General features: G+C 45.5%; 1 protein-coding gene across 8 annotated transcripts in view; it reads left to right on the plus strand.

Moving 5' to 3' along the window:
* CYP27C1 (cytochrome P450 family 27 subfamily C member 1) overlaps positions 1–21378 on the plus strand; it is a 46005-nt gene that overhangs the window by 13782 nt on the left and 10845 nt on the right. The window contains exons 1-8 of one of the 8 annotated variants that reach the window (XM_072788770.1): positions 73–231; positions 7089–7210; positions 8246–8445; positions 10296–10505; positions 11913–12076; positions 18272–18438; positions 20010–20088; positions 20583–20786. In XM_072788770.1, coding sequence (XP_072644871.1) covers positions 103–231; positions 7089–7210; positions 8246–8445; positions 10296–10505; positions 11913–12076; positions 18272–18438; positions 20010–20088; positions 20583–20786 — 1275 coding nt within the window. In that variant the 5' untranslated portion in view covers positions 73–102. Of the gene's footprint in view, positions 1–72; positions 232–301; positions 1241–7015; positions 7211–8245; positions 8446–10295; positions 10506–11912; positions 12077–18271; positions 18439–20009; positions 20089–20582; positions 20787–21378 lie in introns of those variants that run through there. The other 7 variants (XM_072788776.1, XM_072788768.1, XM_072788772.1 and 4 more) reach the window with 7 other exon arrangements.

Raw genomic sequence — 21378 nt, forward strand, 5'->3', positions numbered from 1 at the left:
CAAATTTTATGAAATCTTTGAGTAATGTTCCCAGTTTTTGGAGTACGTTGTTGGACCTGTTGGACCGCTCATTCAGAATCTGGGCTCCCTTCCTGAAACCAGATGACACACTTCTGGCCCGTCCCACGCCAAGGCCCCCCCTCAGTGGCCCCGAGATCTGAAGTCCGGCTGCCCAACTCCTGTCTCCTGTCACCTTCCGCGGAGGTGTGGCCTTTCCTCTCAGCCTTGCGGGTCAGGACCCATCCCGGAGGGGGGTCGGAGGGGGTCGGAGGGGGTCGGAGGGGGGTCGGGGACTTGCCGCACGGTCCAGCCGGCGCCCAGGCAGCACACTTCCTCCCTACGGCCGCCCGTGCCGGGGCAGAATCCGGGAGGCCCGTAAAAGCCGAACGGAAACTGCACCCTTATCCTTATGGAAACTTGTGGTGAAATAATACCGTGGCCCTTTCACAGTATCAGGAACTGCGTGCACGAATCATGGGAAACTTTTGGACGTTGAGTCATAACTGTGGGGCTTGAAATCACGGAGAACTGTTTTTAGAATATCTATCAGAAAAAGATGAATGATAGTTTGGGGGTCTGTTCTCCATAGTGATTTTAAAGGAAGAAAATGCTTCTTAAAATTCCAACAGACTTTTCTTTTTTTGGCTGTGGTCGGAAGTGGGGTGGAACTTAAAAATTCTGCGGTTTCGAAGAACGCGTAAGCGGTGAATTAATGGGACGTGCAGGAAAGCGGAGCGCCTGGTTGTCCTGCAGCCTGGGCACAGACCACCCCCTTTTCCCAGCCTTAGGGGAGGGCGTCCTCAATGGTCGGTGTAAGCTGATGCCCAGGCGGTATGAGTTCGAAGAAGCGCTGCTCGTGCACGTTAAGGCAGAGCAAAGAGCAACCCCAAAGGGCAGCAGCTCCCCAGACAGAAAACTTGCTGCAGCCCACCGGCCCGGCCGAGCGGCCGCAATGGCTCTGTGGGCGCGAATCCTGAGCACCCGCGCGGCCTCGGCGCCCAGGCGGGGTCGGCCCCCGGCCCCCGCGGCCCAGCAGCAGCCGCGACCCCAGGGCGCACGGCCGCCGGCGGGGGCGCGGGCGCGGGCCGAGGACAAAGGAGCGGGCCGGGCCGGGGCGCCGCGGGCGGGGGGCCGGGCCCAGGGGCCCCGCAGCCTCGCCGCCATGCCGGGGCCGCGCACCCTCGCCAACCTGGTGGAGTTCTTCTGGAAGGACGGCTTCGGCCGCATCCACGAGATCCAGGTAAGCGGGCGCGGGCGCGGGCGGGGGGCGGCCGGGGGCGCAGCGGAGGGAGCCGGAGGGGCCCGGCCGGGGGGGGACCGTGGACCCCGGCCCGGGAGCGGCGGTCGGGCCGCAGGCGGCCCCCGGGAGCCCGAGAGCAGCTGCTCGCCCCGCGGGGGCGCGGGGCCCGGCCGGGAGCGCGGCGGCAGCCCTGGGCTCCCCGGCTCTGTGTCTACGCGGCCGAGGTGCTGTGGCGCCCGGTCCCGGTCCCGGTCCCGGTCCGTGCCCCCCCCGCCCCCAGGACTTCGGAGGTTCGGAGGCCGCAGGCTGCTCAGCCTCCGAGGGACGGGGCCGCCGCACAGTGTAAGTGGCCCCGGCCGCAAGCGGGGCTCGGGCAGGGACCTGGGAAGAGCCCAGTCGTGGCAGCGCCCTGCGGGAGACTTGGGAGCCGCTCAGCCGGCCCTCTCTCGCCTCCACCCCGCGCGCTGCCCTCTTCCGCACCGCGGGGCGCGCCTCTGCCTTCACGGGTCGCGGGCTCCTGCCGCCTCCCGCGCGCCCAGGCGCCGCGTCCCCCCGGGGCCGCCCCCGCCAGCGCACCCGTCTCCTTGGGAGCGGGGCCTCCCGAGCTCTCCCGAGGGTGCCTCTGCCCCCCCCCCCACCCCCGAGCACACTTGCTTCTGTTCTGAAGCTGACCCTCCACTCTCCTTCTCCGGGGAAGCCTCCTGCAACTCCACCTGGCCTGCCTCGTAGTCGTTCATTTTCCCCTCAACCAGCAAACACACCCGATGGTGCAGAGGCCCCATTGGGCTGCAGAGGCAGAAACTTCATTAGGAGGGAATGAAGGTAGGACTCTGGAGGGAGTTTAATGGGACTGAAATCCCAGGCCCTTCTCTCCATCTCCCACACCAACCCTACACAGTTTCTTCCTGGACAGGCTTCTAGGGCTCAAATATGATTTTCTCTCTTTTCCGTGTGGAATCTGAATACAAGATATCAGGGTGATGGTTTTAAATGGGGCAAAAAATGTATTGTTATTTACTATGAACAAGGCAGTACAGATTTTTTTTTTAATTTTCTTTTCTTTTTTTTTTTTTCCACTTTTATCCCCTTCTGCTTCCATCTTCTTTTATCCTCACAGCAGAAGCCCACAGTTGGTTCCACAGCATAGGTTTCTTGGAAAAGCTGACCCCTGTTAAAACCTGCATCCCTAGCAGGAGCCACCTGGAGAGCCACCTCTTCAGGGCCAGAGAGTGTCTCAGTGCAGAGGCACATTTTCCCTGCATCTGCCCTGCTTCCTGCCATCACCCTAAAGGCAGCCCTCCTGTCCAGGCTCAGACCTCGCCTTTCTCCGTGGTGGGTGGTGAGTGCTGGTGCACACCTGCCAGAGGACAGTCATGAAACTGACTCACCTGTGCTTTCCCAGAAAAACAATAGACAGGCCCCATCTATTCCCAGCTCTGTTGTCCTTCTGGGCCTTCCTTTTCCTTTATTCTCCAAATAGTACTCATTACTATGAGTACTATTCCATAGTACTGCAACTTCTCTGAGGACCCCTAGGGAGTGCCCAATAGCCTTGAGTTACCCACTTTGCAGGTATGCTCAGGTTGCTTTAGATCAAATAAGGTTCTAGTAAAACCCTCTGTCCTGCTCTCCAGGTTGTTGAGCCACTGCTAGAGAGAGTTTATTCTGTTACTCTTACCTCCACTTTCCTTTAATCAACTTGTGGTCACACAGTGTTTGCTCTCGCATCATCTGTAGGGTTCAAGTCTTCCATGTACAGGTGGGAAAGACCCAAAGTGTTGGCTGAGTGACTTGCCTGAGATCACTTAGTGACCTACTGAGTGAGCCTCAGTGAGGCTACTTAGTGGCAGAGCAGACATCCCTCGGCTGTGTCGCCAGAAGCTGTTTCAGATGTGACAGAGCAAGAAGGTCCTGTTACAATGTAACCTCCACAAGCACCTGTGGGAGTCGTGGCTAATCACTTATTCTCTCTGGACCTCAGTGTCCTACTCTGACAATCCTCATTCATCTCACAAGTTATTGTGAGGTCAAATGGGATTAGGGCTACAGAATGGCTTTGTCACCTGTAATAATAACAAAGACTGATAATGAGGATTTCTAGAACTCTTTTCATGTACCAGGCACAGTTCTGAACGCTACATGTGAGGCAAATTCTAGTATTTGTCCATTTTGCAGGTGAGGAAACCAAAGCACAGCAGGACGTAACTTCAGCTCCAGTGTCTGTGCTCTTACTGTCTATGCAGGTTTCTAAGTGCTGGGACTGATTCCTGTTCTGTGGTCCACTAGCGAAAAGTGCTGTATACTCTCTGGGTCATCCAGATTGTTCTTTCTCATGCCTCCTCAATTGCTCCCTTGTGTTGATGGTGTTTTTTCAGTAGCTGGATTTGCTGGAGGACTGACTCCTTTCCCAAGAGTTGCTATTAACAGTCATCTCCTCAGTGACTCCCATTTGGAGACCTAGAGGAACACCTTTCAGTTGAGTCTGAGTGTCTTCATCTCTGGGTGGGAGGACTCCACTCAGGTTGATACGGAAGTGAACACCTTATACCTGGGGAGGAGAAGGAAGAAAGGAGAGATGACAAACCCTCTGGCCTCTATTTCTAAGGTTGAGAGTTAGGGAGATAAAAGAAATGTTGGCAGATGCCAAAGAGAAACTTAGTCATTTTCCCCATATGCTCAGCCCTGGCTCTGCCATGGTGAGCCAGGCTGGAGGGTACTCTCTCTCTCTCTTATTTATTTGTTTGTTACTTATTTAACCCATTTACATTTATTGTGATTTCTCTTTGTTTTTTGGTAACAGTGCCATTGAGATCTAATTCACTACCATCGTAGTCACCCCAGTCAATCTTAGAACATGTTCATAACCTTAAAAAGAAACCCCATATTGTTTCTTTTAGCTATCACTCCCCAACTTTCCATCCCTCCAGCCATAAGCAGCCACTAATTTACTTTCTGTCTTTATAGACTGGCCTATTCTGAACATTTCATATAAGTGGAATCAAAATATGTGGTCTTTTGTGTCTGGCTTCTTTCACTGAGAATCACATTTTCAAGGTTCAATTTTGTTGTGGTGTGTATAGCACCTCATCTTTTTTTTTTTTTAAGATTTTATTTATTTATTCATGAGAGACACAGAGAGAGAGAGAGAGAGAGAGAGGCAGAGATACAGGTAGAGGGAGAAGCAGACTCTGTGCAGGGAGCCTGACATGGGACTCGATCCCAGGACCCCAGGATCAGGCCCTGGGCTGAAGGCAGCGCTAAACCGCTGAGCCACTTGGGCTGCCCCACACCTCATCTTTTTTAGGTATAAATAACATTCCACCATAGGGACATACAACATTTGCTTGTCCATTTATCAGTTGACAGGCATGCAGATTTTTTCCACCTTTTTGCTAATAGTGAATAATGATGCTATGAACATTCAATATGTTTGTTTTTGTATAGATATATATTTTCATTTCTTTGGATATATTTCTAGGAGTGGGATTTCAGGATCAAATGTAACTCTGTATTTAACCTTTTGAGGAACTGCCAGACTGTTTCTGAAGTGGCTGCACTGTGTACATTTCAACCAGTGGTGTAAGAGGTTGTGATTTCTCCACATCCTTGTCAGGGCTTGTTATTACCTATCCTTTTGACTATAACCATTCTAGTGGGGTGTAAAGTGCCATCTCATTATGATTATGACTTGCATTTCCCTGATGACTAATGATGTTGAGCTTATTTTCATCTGCTTGTTATCCATTTGTATATCGTCTTTAGAGAAATGTCCATTCAAATAATTGCCCAATCTTTAATTGGTTCATTGTTTTATTGAGTCGGTAATAGTTTTTTTCAATATATATATTTTCCATACAAGTCTCTTATCAGATATGTGCTTTGCAAATAGTTTCTCAATTCTGGGGATTATTTTTACTTTCTTCATAGTATCCTTTGAAACAAAAGTTTTAAATTTTGATGAAGTCCAATTTTCTATTTTTTTCTTTTCTTGTTTGTGGTTTTGATATTGTATCTTAAGACATCATTACCAAATCCAAGGTTCATGAGGATTTACCCCTATCTTTTCTTCTAAGAATTTTATGGTTTTGGCTCTTATATTTAGGGCTTGAACCCTTTTGAGGTAATTTTTATATCTGGTATGAGAGAAGGGTATAAATTCATTCTTTGCCTGTAGATATCCAGGTGTCCCAGCACCATTAGTTGAAGAGACTGTTCTTTCCCCTATTTAACTGTCTTGGCACTGGCACACTGTTGAAAATCAATTGGCCAGAGATATATGGGTTTATTTCTGGATTCTCAATTCTCCTCCAGTGGTTTTTTTTTTTTTAAGATTTATTTATTTATTTATTTATTTATTTATTTATGATAGACATAGAGAGAGAGAGAGAGAGAGAGGCAGAGACACAGGAGGAGGGAGAAGCAGGCTCCATGCCGGGAGCCCGATGCGGGACTCGATCCTGGGACTCCAGGATCACGCCCTGGGCCAAAGGCAGGGGCTAAACTGCTGAGCCACCCAGGGATCCCCTCCTCCAGTGGTTTAGATGTTTATCCTCATGCCAGTACTATGCCGCCTTGATTACTGTTGCTTTCGCAGCAAGTTTTGAAACAGAGTAAATGGAATGCTTCAACTTTGCTCTTTTTTTTCGGGGTAGTTTTTGCTGTTCTTGGCCCATTGCATTTCCATATGAATTTCAAACTTGTAAATTCTCTACAAAGAAGTCAACTGAAATTCTGATAGAGATTATATTGAATTTATGGGTGAATTTAGGGAGTCTTCCCATCTTAATACTATTAAGTCTTCCAATCCATGAACATGGGATATCTTTCTATTTATTTAGGTGTTCTTTAATTTCTTTCAATGATCTCTTATGGCTTTTGAAATATAAATTTTGCACTTTTTAAAAAAATTTATTTCTAAGGATTTTATTATTTTTGATGCTATTATACTTTTCTTAATTTTTGTTTTGGATTATTCATTGCTAATGTGTGGAAATACAACTGACTTTTGTATATTGATCTTAGATCTTGCAGGCTTGCTGAACTTGTTTATTAGTTCTGATAGTCTTTTAGTGGATTCCTTAGAATTTTCTGTATGTCAAATCATGTCATCTATGATTAGAGGTAGCATTACTTCTCTCTTTCTAATCTGGATGCTGTTTCTTTCATTTTCTTGCTGGGGGCCACATGTTCATTACAGATTGCCTGCAGAGGGCTCTCTCTCTTCAGAACAGGGTGGTGGAGCCAGTAAGGGCCTGGGACAGGGGTTGGCAGTCTTTTTAGCACAGGGAATCAAAGGCTCTGCAGTTCATCTCCATCCATGATGACATTTCTCTCTTATTGCTCTACATAGCTAAGTATTGTTGAAAACATAGCTCTAAAGAATAAGAAAACTTGGGCAGCCCCAGTGGCTCAGGGGTTTAGCGCTGCCTGCAGCCCGAGGTGTGATCCTGGAGACCTGGGATCAAGTCCCACGTCGGGCTCCCTGCATGGAGCTCGCTTCTCCCTCTGCCTGTGTCTTTGCCTCTCTCTTTCTCTGTGTCTCTATGAATAAATAGATAAAATTTTAAAAAAATAAGAAAACTTATGTGAATATGATTATTGATGTGAAAGTACATTTCTCTCAGGAGTATGTAATGTTACAACTCTGGTTGAGATCTGTGTAATGTAGAGCTTTCCTCTGCCCCAATTTTCTGCTACCCTAAAACAAATGTTTATGTCAAAGGTATATCATATCTGTGTATTTTTTCCTTTTTTGGTGTCTCCATGGTATTGCAGCAGAAGCACACACGGGAATATGGAAAAATCTTCAAGTCTCACTTTGGTCCTCAGTTTGTAGTATCTATTGCAGACCGAGACATGGTGGCTCAGGTGCTCCGAGCAGAGGGGGCCACACCCCAGAGAGCCAACATGGAGTCCTGGCAGGAGTACCGACACTTACGAGGCAGATCCACCGGGCTCATCTCAGCGTGAGTATGTGGCCTGGGCGAGCCATGGGTGGGAGTGGGGAGCCCAGGGAGACTCCTGCCTGGATGCTGAGCTTTAAAAATCAATCTTTAATAAATTGCAGAACTCTCAGTGGAATTGTGTCAAGACAGCCTCTTTGTGTGATCTTTTAAATACTAGTGCAGAAGGGCCCTGTCCCTTCTCCTCTGGGAAGAGGTTTGATGGCAGGGACAAAGTCAGGTCACACTAGCCTGCAGGAACTGGGGAGGAACTGCAGGGGAGGAACTGTTCCCCAAGCAGTGCTCTGAGACTGTAGGTATCCTCTCAGTGACAACCAAGGGAGGGAGGCTCGCAGAGCCTATCTGTGGGCAGGCGAGGGGGTTGGAGGTGAGGCAGGCAGCTGCTTTAGGAGACACTGAAGAGGGGCTAAGAGCCTTCCTGCATGGAATGCCATGTGATGATGTTCCTGTCTCCTAACAGGCTGTGATTATTATTTGTAAACAAGACTCATCAACACCTCTCTGCCCTCTGAGAGCTAATCATAGGGACTGGATGTTACCAGAATCCCTCAACTTCTGCTCTGAAAGAAATAACCAAACACCTCCTCCCCATTGACCCAGCCCTGGAGGGGAATGGTGAAATGCCGCAAAAACTCTATTCTCTGTGCCATCACCTGCGGCTTGGCATCAACTATCTGCCCAGGAGCTCTTTCCAGGGCTTAGGAGTTCATACACATAAAACTTTTTCTCTTTTGCTAATCACAACAGCTTCATGTCTCTTTATTATAATCTTCTGGCAAGGTTTTTCAAAGGAAATCATATTACTTTCATAAAGATGATTCCCAGTGGCAATTTTCCCCCTTAAAGTTTGTGTCAAGGGGAAGAGAATGCAAGGTTGAATTTATCCCTTCTCCCCACACAGTATCTTAATTCCATTTGGATCGGCAGATCTTGTTGGCTTTTTATTGCTGGAGAGACTCTCAGAGTTTCACCGAGTTCTTTTCCAGAATATCAGTGGAAGTAAGATTATTAAGATTATCTGAAACTCGCTTTATTCTTCTAGGGAGGGTGAACAGTGGCTCAAGATGAGACGTGTATTGAGACAAAGAATTCTGAAACCGAGAGATGTGGCCATTTTTTCAGGAGAAATCAACCAAGTTATTGCTGATTTAATTAAAAGAATCTACATTCTCAAGAGCCAGGCAGAAGATGGAGAAACTGTGACCAATGTCAATGACCTTTTCTTCAAATATTCAATGGAAGGTGAGGTGAAGTCAGGAGATAGATGGAAGAAAGGACATTTGCCCAAAATAGTAGTTCTCATCCACTGGGCATGTCCTGTGTCCCTGCGGGCATTGTGCTGAGCCCTGTGCATACACACACATAGCTCTCACGGTGCTAACTGTGCCAGATGTACCACCGCCACTGGTTTATAAGTGGGGAAACTGGAAAACAGCCCTCATTTTTAGTGGCAGAAACTTAATTTCATATCCAGGCCCCCCCTTTTTTTAAAGATTTTATTTATTTATGAGAGATACAGAGAGAGGCAGAGACATAGGCAGAGGGAGAAGCAGGCTCCCTGAGGGGAGCCCAGTGTGGGACTTGATCCCAGGACCTGGGGATCACAACCTGAGCCGAAGGCAGGCGCTCAACCACGGAGCCACCCAAGTGCTCCAAATCCAGGTCTTTTTAACTCAAGAATCATGCTCCTAATTATCACACATTTTGCTTTAGCACAGTTTGTTGAAAACAGAGTAGAAGTTTAGAGGGCCTCTACTCTAGTTATTATAGCTTTTAAAATGTGGGATGGGCAGGACATTCCCATCCATGTCCTAAAATCGAAAATCAAACCCAAAGGTAGTCATTGAAAAGTCCCCTCCCTCTTCCTCTCCCCTGAGCTGGGGAGGTTACCAGTTTCTTCAAGAGATACTTTATGCACATGCAAGGAGATACATGTGAATGTTCTTTTTACTTAAAAAACCAAAACAGAATAGTAGCGTACCAAACAGGTTGTTCTGTACTTTGCTTTTTTCCATTAAGGACTTTCTATCAGCATCATCCTTTTTTTTTTTTTTAATTTTTATTTATTTATGATAGTCACACACACACAGAGAGAGGCAGAGACATAGACAGAGGGAGAAGCAGGCTCCATGCACCGGGAGCCTGACGTGGGATTCGATCCCGGATCTCCCGGATCGCGCCCTGGGCCAAAGGCAGGCGCCAAACCGCTGCACCACCCAGGGATCCCAGCATCATCCTTTTTTAAAAGTGAGCTTACCTTACTTCAAATTTAAATTTTAAGTTAACTTTTTAAAGTTCTATTAATGCTCCCCGAATGGAGTAACCAAATCAACAGAGAGCTGAGTTGTAAACACAGTGGGAAATCCTGCTTTGTCCTGATTCATTGAGGCTGTTTCCTCTGTTCCTATGGCTCTCTGGGCCTGGGGGTCCCCACTTGGTGGCCCAGAGGAGCCACCTTTCGATTCTCCAGCATTGGGCCAGTGGGCCGAGAGGTTGGGGGCTTTGCATCTTGGGTCTTGAACAAACCATCGAGAGGGAAGGGAGGGGAGTGTGATGCAGCCAAGCCCTGCCAGGCAGGAGTGACCTCCCCACTGGCCATCAGCACTGAATACTCAGAGCCTTGTAAGCTCAGGATGTGGTGAAGAAATCCTGCAGTGATAGAGCATAGCAGAGCCTGGCTCAAGGAAGTCACCTCGATTGCTTTTGAAACTTACTTTTATGGCTAGATATTGCATATCGACACTGCAAGTCATGTAGCAGATGAGGGTTTATTACATATATATATATATATAATTGAAGTTTGACTTGCCAACATATAGTCTAATACCCAGTGCTCATCCCATCAAGTGTCCTCCTCAGTGCCCATCACCCGGTTACCCCAACCCCCCACCCACCTCCCTTTCTACTACCCCTTGTTCATTTCCCAGAGTTAGGAGTCTCTCATGGTTTGTCTCCCTCTCTAATTTTTCCCACTCAGTTCCCTCCTTTCCCCTATGATCCCTTTCACAATTTCTTATATTCCCTGTATGAATGAAACCATATGATGATTGTCCTTCTCCAATTGACTTACTTAAACTCTCCTTCCCGTGCAGGGGTGGCCACCATCCTCTATGAAAGCCGCCTGGGCTGCCTGGAGAACAGTGTCCCGCAGCCCACCGTGGACTACATTGAGGCTCTGGGGCTCATGTTCAGCATGTTCAAGACCTCCATGTATGCGGGCGCCATCCCCAGGTGGCTCCGCCCTCTCATCCCCAAACCCTGGCTGGAGTTCTGCAGGTCCTGGGACGGACTCTTCAAATTCAGTAAGAGAAGACTCGAGGGGCACCTGTTGTCTCACTAGTTGATACAGTTGCGTGGCTCTCATGGTGTATCTGATGCTCATGCAGCCAGAAGGGTGATGCTGTGGGTGGTGGTCTCATGCAGTTGCGTGTTATTTGGACCGGTTATTTATTTATTTTTTAAGATTTTATTTATTTGAGAGGAGGGAGAGCAAGTATGCATAAGAGCAAGGGGAGGGAGAAGCAGACTTCTCACTGAGCAGGGAGTCCTGATGTGGGCTCCATCCCAGGACCCTGGGATCATGACCTGAGCGGAAGGCTTAACCCACTGAGCTACCCAGATGCCCCTGGATCAGCTGTTTAGATCAGCTTCTCAGATGACAAGAAGCATGTGGGTTGCTACTGTAAACAACATGATAGGTTTCTCATTTTTAAATTCTTTTTATTGTGACAAACAGGCTAGCGCTGATATATGCAAGTAAATGTTGTGTAAGAAGATGATGTCTTTAGTCTAATAATTCTATCAGTGCTTGAAACGCAGACAGTGTTTGGGCCTGTGCACATTCACTCGAACATTCTCGTTTGCAGCTTTTTGGAAAGAGACAAATTCCTCTGTCTCTTACCTGGCAAAACAAACTGGGAAAGAATACTTTCTTCAAACCCAGCAAACAAGATTAGTTTTCCTACATAGCTAAACATTTCACTAAAAAAGAATTTCCAGGGATCCCTGGGTGGCGCAGCGGTTTGGCGCCTGCCTTTGGCCCAGGGCGCGATCCTGGAGACCCGGGATCAAATCCCACGTCGGGCTCCCGGTGCATGGAGCCTGCTTCTCCCTCTGCCTGTGTCTCTGCCTCTCTCTCCCTCTCTCTGTGACTATCATAAACAAATAAAAATAAAAAAAAATAAAATCTTTATAAAAAAAAAAGAATTTCCAAAAAGAAAAGATTTCCAAAATGTTTATTAGAACAATGTTTTTAGAACAACACTAACGTTGAAAGAAGTGTCCCATAGTGTCTTTTGAAGGCCAACTTTCATTTGAGTATATTAGTTCTGATGGATTTAATATGCCACTATCTTTTTATGGTAACATGGCCTTTACACTCATTCCATTCTCCCTTCTGGAAACATAGTGGAAAAAAAAGAACAAAGAGATCTGTATTCTTGTTACTCCAAAGCTTTCTTGGCTCTTTGATGAGTAAAGCAAACATTTTCAAATACCTTCTGCATTATTTTCAGAGAGGAAGAGATGCTTAGCTTGTCTTTAACTTTTCATTCATTTATACAAACAAGCATATTCATGAGCTTCTCAGGTTAATGATGGTAAATCAATCTGGGTTTCATTTGCTTTGGAACCTGCCACAGATTCATCTGTTGGGAAGATTAGATTATTCTCAGCCAAAACTTTCAAAGGAAATAACTCTTTTCAAACAGGCCAAATCCATGTTGACAATAAGCTGAAGGACATACAGTGCCACATGGACCGCGGGGAGAGGGTAAGAGGGGGGCTGCTCACATGCCTCTTCCTCAGTCAGGAGCTGACGCTGGAGGAGATCTATGCCAACATGACAGAGATGCTGCTGGCCGGTGTCGACACGGTAAGTGTCTTGCCCTTTCTCTCTTCTCCATAAGCAAAACACAACTAAGCCGGGGCCTTTGCTAGTAGTCTCTCTTTTTTTTTAATGAATTAATTTTTTATTGGTGTTCAATTTACCAACATACAGAATAACACCCAGTGCTCATCCCGTCAAGTGCCCCCCTCAGTGCCCGTCACCAATTCACCCCCACCCGCCGCCCTCCTCCCCTTCCACCACCCCTAGTTCGTTTCCCAGAGTTAGGAGTCTTTACGTTCTGTCTCCCTTTCTGATATTTCCCACACATTTCTTCTCCCTTCCCTTATATTCCCTTTCACTATTATTTATATTCCCCAAATGAATGAGAACATACACTGTTTGTCCTTCTCCGATTGACTTACTTCACTCAGCATAATACCCTCCAGTTCCATCCACGTTGAAGCAAATGGTGGGTATTTGTCATTTCTAATGGCTGAGGAATATTCCATTGTATACATAAACCACATCTTCTTTATCCATTCATCTTTCGATGGACACCGAGGCTCCTTCCAGTTTGGCTATTGTGGACATTGCTGCTAGAAACATCGGGGTGCAGGTGTCCCGGCGTTTCATTGCATCTGTATCTTTGGGGTAAATCCCCAGCAGTGCAATTGCTGGGTCGTAGGGCAGGTCTATTTTTAACTCTTTGAGGAACCTCCACACAGTTTTCCAGAGTTGCTGCACCAGTTCACATTCCCACCAACAGTGCAGGAGGGTTCTCCTTTCTCCGTATCCTCTCCAACATTTGTGGTTTCCTGCCTTGTTAATTTTCCCCATTCTCACTGGTGTGAGGTGGTATCTCATTGTGGTCTTCATTTGTATTTCCCTGATGGCAAGTGATGCAGAGCATTTCCTCATGTGCGTGTTGGCCATTTCTATGTCTTCCTCTGTGAGATTTCTGTTCATGTCTTTTGCCCATTTCATGATTGGATTGTTTGTTTCTTTGGTGTTGAGTTTAAGAAGTTCTTTATAGATCTTGGAAACTAGCCCTTTATCTGATACGTTATTTGCAAATATCTTCTCCCATTCTGTAGGTTGTCTTTGAGTTTTGTTGACTGTATCCTTTGCTGTGCAAAAGCTTCTTATCTTGATGAAGTCCCAATAGTTCATTTTTGCTTTTGTTTCTTTTGCCTTCGTGGATGTATCTTGCAAGAAGCTACTGTGGCCGAGTTCAAAAAGGGTGTTGCCTGTGTTCTCCTCTAGGATTTTGATGGAATCTTGTCTCACATTTAGATCTTTCATCCATTTTGAGTTTATCTTTGTGTCTGGTGCAAGAAAATGGTCTAGTTTCATTCTTCTGCATGTGGATGTCCAATTTTCCCGGCACCATTTATTGAAGAGACTGTCTTTCTTCCAGTGGATAGTCTTTCCTCCTTTATCGAATATTAGTTGACCATAAAGTTCAGGGTCCACTTCTGGGTTCTCTACTCTGTTCCATTGATCTATGTGTCTGTTTTTGTGCCAGTACCACACTGTCTTGATGACCACAGCTTTGTAGTACAACCTGAAATCTGGCATTGTGATGCCCCAGGTATGGTTTTCTTTTTTAAAATTCCCCTGACTATTCGGGGTCTTTTCTGATTCCACACAAATCTTAAAATAATTTGTTCTAACTCTCTGAAGAAAGTCCATGGTATTTTGATAGGGATTGCATTAAACGTGTAAATTGCCCTGGGTAACATTGACATTTTCACAATATTAATTCTGCCAGTCCATGAGCGTGGTATATTTTTCCATCTCTTTGTGTCTTCCTCAATTTCTTTCAGAAGTGTTCTATAGTTTTGAGGGTATAGATCCTTGACCTCTTTGGTTAGGTTTATTCCTAGGTATCTTATGCTTTTGGGTGCAATTGTAAATGGGATTGACTCCTTAATTTCTCTTTCTTCAGCCTCATTGTTAGTGTATAGAAATGCCATTGATTTCTGGGCATTGATTTTGTATCCTGCCACGCTACCGAATTGCTGTATGAGTTCTAGCAATCTTGGGGTGGAGGCTTTTGGGTTTTCTATGTAGAGTATCATGTCATCAGCGAAGAGGGAGAGTTTGACTTCTTCTTTGCCAATTTGAATGCTTTTAATGTCTTTTTGTTTGATTGCTGAGGCTAGGACTTCCAGTACTATGTTGAATAGCAGTGGTGAGAGTGGACATCCCTGTCTTGTTCCTGATCTTAGGGGAAAGGCTCCCAGTGCTTCCCCAATGAGAATGATATTTGCTGTGGGCTTTTCGTGGATGGCTTTTAAGATGTTGAGGAATGTTCCCTCTATCCCTACACTCTGAAGAGTTTTGATCAGGAATGGATGCTGTATTTTGTCAAATGCTTTCCCCGCATCTAATGAGAGGATCATATGGTTCTTGGTTTTTCTCTTGCTGATATGATGAATCACATTGATTGTTTTACGAGTGTTCTTTGCTAGTAATCTCATATGTGTTTGCACTAACTGAACATTTGCTTTACTGCTGAAAGTCTCCAGGAGAAAAATCTAACTTTTAAATAATATGCATGTATTTTATTGTATCATTTATTTATTTAGATTTTATTTATTTATTTGAGAGAGAGTGAGTTCATGAGAAAGCACGAGCAGGGGCAGAGCGAGACGGAGAGGCAGACTCCCCATTGAGCAGGGACCCACCCCTAACCCCCACCTCCACTCCCCGACCTGGGGCTCTGTCCCAGGACCCTGAGATCATGACCTGAGCTAAAAGTAGACACTTCACCAACTGAGCCACCCAGGTGCCCAATATACATGTATTTGAAAACATAAAACCATAATTCTGCAAAAAAGGTAACCCCCATTTAGTTATCATGCACACAAAGCAACAATGTGTTTTAAAATTTAAAAATCATTCCCGATTTGCAAACGTTGGTCCATTGCTTCATAATCTCAGAAATGAAGAAGGCACAGATGTTAAAAACTTTATTCATCGTTTAAAATATTGCAGGTCATGGAGAACTTCCCAATTAATTTTATAAAGCCACCATAACTCTTAAACCAAAATCTGCTAAAGAGAGCATAAAGAAAGAAAAGTGTAACAAACAGTTTGACTTAGGAATATATTTGCCTATCAATCTTAAATAAGATCCCAATGAACGGATTTATTGTGGCAGGTGAATAATCTACTATGACCAAGGAAGGAGGAATATCAGAATGAAACAAAGCACTGCCAGTTGACTGGGTGGTAATTCCATCCCCTGTTGTTAAGTGAGACATGAAGATGCAGAAAACTGTATATGCTGTGCTCCTGTTGGTAAAACAAATGGTGGCATGGCCCCTGCCCATCTGTGTGCATATCTGTGTCTGTATGTGACCTTATGAGTGTGGAGGAAGTATGGAGGTTACACACTGAGTTGTCAACATGGGTCACCTGGATGGGAGGGTGCTGTGGGGCAAAGGGAGTCCAGTTTCCTCCCAAAACATATGTAATAGGATACCTTTATTCATGTATGAAAAATGATATACATGGGGGTATATAACCAGAGAAATTTTATTTTATTATTATTTTTAAAGATTTTATTTATTTATTCAGGAGAGACACACAGAGAGAGGCAGAGACATAGGCAGAGGGAGAAGAAGCAGGCTCCCTGCAGGAAGCCTGATTCCAGGAGCCCAGGATCACAACCTAAGCCAAAGGCAGATGCCCAACCACGGAGCCACCCAGGCATCCCGGTCCCACACAGAAAAATTTTAAAATTTGCTAAAAAGAAGTAGTGAAACAGAGGCAAGCAGGGCCAGGCTTTTAGTATCTGGTGGAAGAAAAGTTCATTGAGTGAAATAATTAAGATTTGCCTGGTGCTTTACTCTTTCCAAAGCCCTTCAAAACTAAACAACTAAGCTCCTCACCTCCAAGGTTTTCCTTTACACGAGTGCTTCCTGAACTGGATTGAGGCACAAACCTGTTTAAAGGAAGAACTACCCCCACCCAGGGTTGACATTATTTTTATTATAATCTCATGTAAACATGTAAAAGCAAAAAAAAAAAAAAAAAAAAAAAAGAGTATAAACTCATTCTTATGGATCTTCTACAACAATAAAACAAAACCATCTATCAAGCTAACCAATGAAATCAATATGATCAATGAAAATTCTTATCAGCCCGTTGAATGCAGTGGGTGATGTAGGTTTGCCTGAACCAGGAAGGGATGAGTGACCGGATGGCCTCACCTCTAAGCGGATTTGGGTGCATTTCCCCTCCTGCCCCCTGGTGGTAACTACGAGCATCACACGAGGTGGAGCTCAGAAAGGAAGGACCATTCCTACCAGAGGCGGGTGAAGGGTGCATCAGACAACTTCATATTCATTTTCTAACATATTACTTAAAAAACCTTATTGCAGTATAATTTATGCAAAAGAAACTGCATCCTTTTAAACCGTACAATTTGATAACAAATTGTTGGCAGATACAGGATAAACACAAATGCAATCATTTATGAAACCACTGCCACGGTCAAGATCCTAAACATTTCTACCATCCCTGAAATTTACTTACCCTCATTTCAGTCTATCTCTCCTGACACCCCTGCCCCTGGCAACCACTGAACTGCTTTCTGATGCTGAGCATCAGTTCTCACTTTTCTAGGAATTTATAGAAATGGAATCATGCAGTGTGTATTTTGCATCTAGCTTCATTCACTTAGCAAATGATTTCAGGATTCACTGATATAGTTGCATACAGGCATCCCTCACTTTATTGTACCTCGAAGATTGTATGTATGTGTGTGTGTGTTTTGTTTTGTTTTGTTCTTTACAAATTAAAGGTTTGTAGCCACCCTGCATTAAGCAAGTCTGTCGGCTCCGTGTCACATTTTGCTATTTCTCAGGATATTTCAAACATTTTAATTATTATATTCATTATAACAAATATATAGTACATATTATATTTGTAATAATATATAATATATAAACATATATTATATTTGTTATAATAATATATAATAGAATCCCTGGTCTGCTCAGTGGGTGATTAAGACTTGCTGAAAGCTCAGATGACCGGTTAGCATTTTTTAGCAATGAAGTATTTTAAAATTAAGGTGGGTACATTGTTGTTTTAGACACAATGCTATTGCATACTTAATAGATTGTGGTGCAGTGTAAACTTTACTTTTATGTGTACTAGGAAACCTAAGATTCATTTGAGACTCACTTTATTGTGATCCTCGTTTTATTGTGGTGGTCTGGAGCCCAACCCACAGTATCTATGAGGTACAAATATAGTATTCCATTCTATGTATATACTGCATTTGGTTTTTCCACAGAAATTAGATTTTAATAGAAATTTATAAATTATTTCCTTATCATTTATAAGGAAGGACTTGTGCATTATGTATATATTACAGAAGAGCTTGCCCTCTAAAAACATATAATATCTATTATAGGGAAATGATATCAGTATGGCCTACTGACTTTAGATTTTGTTTTTAGGTAAAAGAGAAGACATTTATACTGTGGAATATCCTTGTTTATAAGAGAGTGAAATATAGTCACATAGATAATAGTGAGCATGTAGTGAGAGTTTTAGAACCTAGGAGCATAAAATAGAATTATTCTCAATAACCAGAAATGTAATTCTTCAGTCTGAGACGTGATATAAAAAATGATACTGTTTTGCATAAATTACCTATTAAATCCTTCAGGCTGCTTTACTTGAGAAGTGCATGGAAACAGTGGCTGACAAATAGTGACCTCCCCCTCCCAGATGTGATGACCAAGCGGGCCCCACCCAGCCATCGTGGGCTCTTGAAGTTCCATACTGAATGGTTTTGGACTGATAGGCAGTCTGGCCCTTTCTAGCAAAAAACAGATGACTGTTGCAGAAAAGGTCACAGAAAGTTCCGGACACAACTTGCAGGCTTGACCAGCATCTTTAGGTCCTCTCAGACTCCATTGAAGAGGATTGCTCTTAAATGATCCAAAAACGTTCTAAAATAATCTCTCCTGTGGTCCTTTATTGAAGGACATTGAATCACATAGTTGATGTTGCTTTCCAAAAATATTTGTTTTTTTTTTCTGGCATGAATTAGGGAAAATCACCTTTTGTTTGGGCAAGACCTTACGTGCTCAGATAGAGTTGTATGAATGTGACTCTGCCCAGTGCTAATGCTTATGTGACTTCATGTCTATGTTGCCTGCTACTTAAATCCTTGGCATTACTCATCTTGTGTGTGTCTGCTGATTTCTTTATTAGACTTCGTTCACGTTATCCTGGGCAGTGTATCTCCTCGCCAGGCACCCACAAGTGCAGCAGACCCTGTACCAGGAGATCGTTAAGAATCTGGGGGAGAGGCACATCCCAACGGCAGCTGACGTCCCCAAAGTCCCACTGGTCAGAGCTCTGCTGAAGGAAACCTTGAGGTAAAAAGCTCACCAAAATTCACGTCCAAAACTGTCTTTTAAGTCTGATTCCTTATCATGATGATTTATGCTTTTGACTTAAAAACCAGGTCCAAAGCAAATGCTCCAACAACCTTCAGTGGCCGCAGTGTTTAAGAAGGGGATGTTTATAACTACCTTTGTTTCCTCTCTGCCCTTGTCAGAAGAGCAGAAAGGCTGTTCTGTTTTACGGTCTGAAATATTAATTGTTCTTCATAAAGCTCTTTGGAGCTGTCACCAGGCATCGTACCTGCTTTACTCATTTGGTTCACCAAGTTCCCCAGCATGCTCCTGGATCAGTACTCCCTGGTTTCTGTTCCTCCAAAAGTAAAGCAGAACAAAATTGATCAGGAAAGTATTTTGAGCTGTTTGGTTAATTACCAAATCTGCTTACTGTGGTTCTTATGTGGGTTGGAGACTCCCCATAGCCTCAGTCACTCACTTCTCGGCAGGGTTTTACCAACACCCAGAAAAGCCCGGACGTGGGGAAGTGGTTGGCTTTGGGTGGATTTAGGTGGGAGGTAGGATCAGGTGGCCAGGGAAATTTCTTTCTCCTTTGAGGTTCAAGGATTCTGAGCACAGTGTTCCTCTGTGGAGGAACTGCCATGAGGAAGAGCAGAGGTGGGTACATGGTATACACTACAATAATTCTTTTAAACTTGGCTTGATTGTGGCGTTTCAAATTATGGTGCATCCTCAATCTACAACATGCTTAACCTGGCCAGGGTGAGGGGGAAGCTAGCTGTGTGTTTACTGGTATTTGTCAATAGTTTTTTTTTTTTTAATTTTTTTTTTTTAATTTTTATTTATGATAGTCACAGAGAGAGAGAGAGAGGCAGAGACACAGGCAGAGGGAGAAGCAGGCTCCATGCACCGGGAGCCCGATGTGGGATTCGATCCCGGGTCTCCAGGATCGCGCCCTGGGCCAAAGGCAGGCGCCAAACCGCTGCGCCACCCAGGGATCCCTTGTCAATAGTTTTATTCAGAGTTTTCTTCAGATTGCCTCTCTGAGTCAATCCAAAAGCTGAAGTATAGCATTTCTCAAAATGTGTTTCCTGTGGGTCCTGTGCCCATGTAAATGTCCCAAACTCGGGATGATCCCTACTGGGAAGCAATAGCACATTCAAGCCTCTGCTTTGTATTTCCTAAACACTTTTGACCGGGGAACCTGCTTTCCCCATTCCTCAGAATACGCATGGGCCAGAGCTAAGGAGCCATGAAGGTCCTTACGAGATTTCTTAGTTGAAAGTGGACCGTGTGTTACATTTTCGAAAACTGAAAGTAGCAAAACATCCAGACTTTTGAAAGTTTAGTACATTAAAAGTGACCACCCAGGGCAGCCCGGGTGGCTCAGCGGTTTAGCGCCACCTTCAGCCCAGGGTGTGATCCTGGAGTCCCGGGATCGAGTCCTGCGTCAGGCTCCCTGCATGGAGCCTGCTTCTCCCTCTGCCTGTGTCTCTGCCTCTCTCTCATGAATAAATAAATAAAATCCTTAAAAAAAAAAAAAAGTATAAGTGACCACCCCATTCCCACTTTCATTGATTCTCTTCCAGGCTGTTTCCAGTGCTGCCGGGAAACGGCAGGGTCACCCAGGAAGACCTGGTCGTTGGGGGGTACCTGATTCCCAAAGGCGTGAGTTGAGCTGCCGGGGTGTGGGGGTGGCTCCGCCGTGGCGGCTGAGTGGGAGATCTGCTGTGTGTAGGAAGTCCTTGCATGCAAGCACATGTCAGGAGTTTCCTTTCCTTCTGCATGTGTTTTATAATGAAGATGGGGCTTTGAAAGCAAGGAAGTGCTTATTGCCCTGTGAAAAGCAAAGCCAGATGTTTCTGTCCCTTGCAGGCCTCTCTCCTGTCTCCCCCAGAGGCCCGCGGACCAGCAGCTGTGGAGGGGGTGGGGAGAGGATGGACAGCCTTGAATCACCTGGGTGGCTTCCCCGGGCACAAGGGGTGTGCATCCACAGCAGGAGGACTGCCGCCCTGGGGGTCTTTACACGGCTCCTCCTGGCCAGAAGTACTTCTGTAGGGACTGTCCAACCAGGGGGTGGAGTGGGAGGGGGTTCTGGCCTCTGCTTTGCTTTTGCCTGATCCTATTCTTTATTTCTTTTCTGTTGCAAATGGTGTCCTCAGACCCAGCTGGCCCTCTGCCACTACGCCACGTCCTATGAGGATGAAAACTTCCCTCGGGCCAAGGAGTTCTGGCCAGAGCGCTGGCTGCGAAAGGGAAGCCTGGACCGAGTTGACAACTTTGGGTCCATCCCCTTTGGGTACGGGGTTCGGAGTTGCATTGGGCGGAGAATTGCGGAGCTGGAGATCCATCTCGTCATCATCCAGGTAGGCATGTGGGGGCCAGAGGTCGGCCTTCTGCCTCGGCCTTTTTATTGAGCTCTACCAGAGGAAGACTTGGGTGGGAAGGAGAAGCGATTTTGAAAGCTCAAAAGCAAGAGCTTCATGTTAAATCTCTTTTATATTTTAAGATTTTTAAAAATTTAATTTATTCATAAGAGACACAGAGAGGCAGAGACACAGGCAGAGGGAGAAGTAGGCTCCCCGCAGGGAGATGTAGGACTTGATCTCAGGACTCCAGGATCATGACCTGAGCCAAAGGCAGGACTCCAGGATCACGACCTGACCAGAAGGCAGCTACTCAACCGCTGAGCCACCCAGAAGTCTCTCCCTTTTATATTTTAAAGTGCCACCCCCGTCGGTCCCCTAACTACTCACCAAAACTCTTTTCTCCTTGGAACCCTGGGACAGCAGTTGGGGCCCTTGGAGGCCTGAAGGATTGGGAGGTGTGCATGTTGCGGTTGTCTACAGGGGCCTGAGAACTCAGCTCTTCATCACACAAGGATCTCTCGACACAAGCGAATGGGAAAGTGTCAAACTAGTGGTCCTCCAATGTTGTGGAGCAGCAAAGGCATTAGGA

This window comes from Canis lupus, chromosome 20 (genome assembly GCF_048164855.1).
Source record: "Canis lupus baileyi chromosome 20, mCanLup2.hap1, whole genome shotgun sequence".
Classification (NCBI taxonomy): domain Eukaryota; kingdom Metazoa; phylum Chordata; class Mammalia; order Carnivora; family Canidae; genus Canis; species Canis lupus.